Source organism: Solanum stenotomum, unplaced genomic scaffold (assembly GCF_019186545.1).
Source record: "Solanum stenotomum isolate F172 unplaced genomic scaffold, ASM1918654v1 scaffold16208, whole genome shotgun sequence".
Lineage (NCBI taxonomy): Eukaryota > Viridiplantae > Streptophyta > Magnoliopsida > Solanales > Solanaceae > Solanum > Solanum stenotomum.
Genome location: NW_026023939.1, coordinates 1 through 682, shown reverse-complemented (window position 1 = coordinate 682; position 682 = coordinate 1). Strand labels below are relative to the sequence as shown.

The following is a 682-nucleotide window of genomic DNA, read 5'->3' as shown; positions in this document are numbered from 1 at the left end:
GGATTCATTACCGCCATATATGAGACCAATTTATCAAGCTATTCTGGAAATCTTCGATGAAATGAAAGAAGAATTGACCAAAGAAGGTAAATCAGACCGCGTTTACTATGGTAAATTTGAGGTAATCCTCGCGATCTTTGCCTCATTAATCGATTAAACTTATAAATTCTAGAGAAATAACAAAAATATTGGCATGAAAAATCCATACTTATGGTATGTCGTGCTATTTTTGTGTTTTCGTTTTAGATGAAAAAGTTGGCTAGGGCCCATTTTAAAGAAGCGCAATGGTTAAATGCTGGCTATATTCCAAATTGTGACGAGTATATAAAAAATGCAATTGTAAGCACTACCTTTATGGTGCTTGGAACAACTTCTTTGATTGGTATGGAGGAATTCATGATAACAAAAGACATTTTTGAATGGATAAAAAATGAGCCTTCGATTCTTCGAGCTTCATCAACTATCTGCAGATTAATGGACGATATTAGTGATCATGAAGTAAGTACAATAAATGATATTAGTACATTTTCTTAAGTCGTGATCATGTCTTGCATCCCCCCTAGTATTATGACCACTTGCATGTTTTTCTCGAATTTCATCAGTTCCAGGATCAAAGTGCAAAACATAAAATGTGATAAAGTAAATAAAAAATTATATTGAAGATATTGAATTTCTATTTCAT

At 32.6% G+C, this 682-nt stretch overlaps 1 protein-coding gene across 1 annotated transcript; it reads left to right on the top strand.

The window, feature by feature from the left end:
- Positions 1-6: 6 nt before the first annotated feature.
- Positions 7-603, top strand: LOC125850320 (sesquiterpene synthase 12-like). The gene is made up of 2 exons (XM_049530169.1): positions 7-121; positions 247-603. Exons 1-2 carry the CDS (start codon positions 20-22, stop codon positions 532-534), a joined length of 390 nt encoding a protein of 129 aa, XP_049386126.1. The 5' UTR covers positions 7-19; the 3' UTR covers positions 535-603.
- Positions 604-682: the final 79 nt, after the last annotated feature.

Bases quoted from the DNA above. Each gene is read 5' to 3' on its own strand.
- LOC125850320 (XM_049530169.1), top strand. From the start codon at position 20: ATGAGACCAATTTATCAAGCTATTCTGGAAATCTTCGATGAAATGAAA. The intron at 122-246 runs GTAATCCTCGCG...TTTTCGTTTTAG, and splicing joins TTTACTATGGTAAATTTGAG to ATGAAAAAGTTGGCTAGGGC.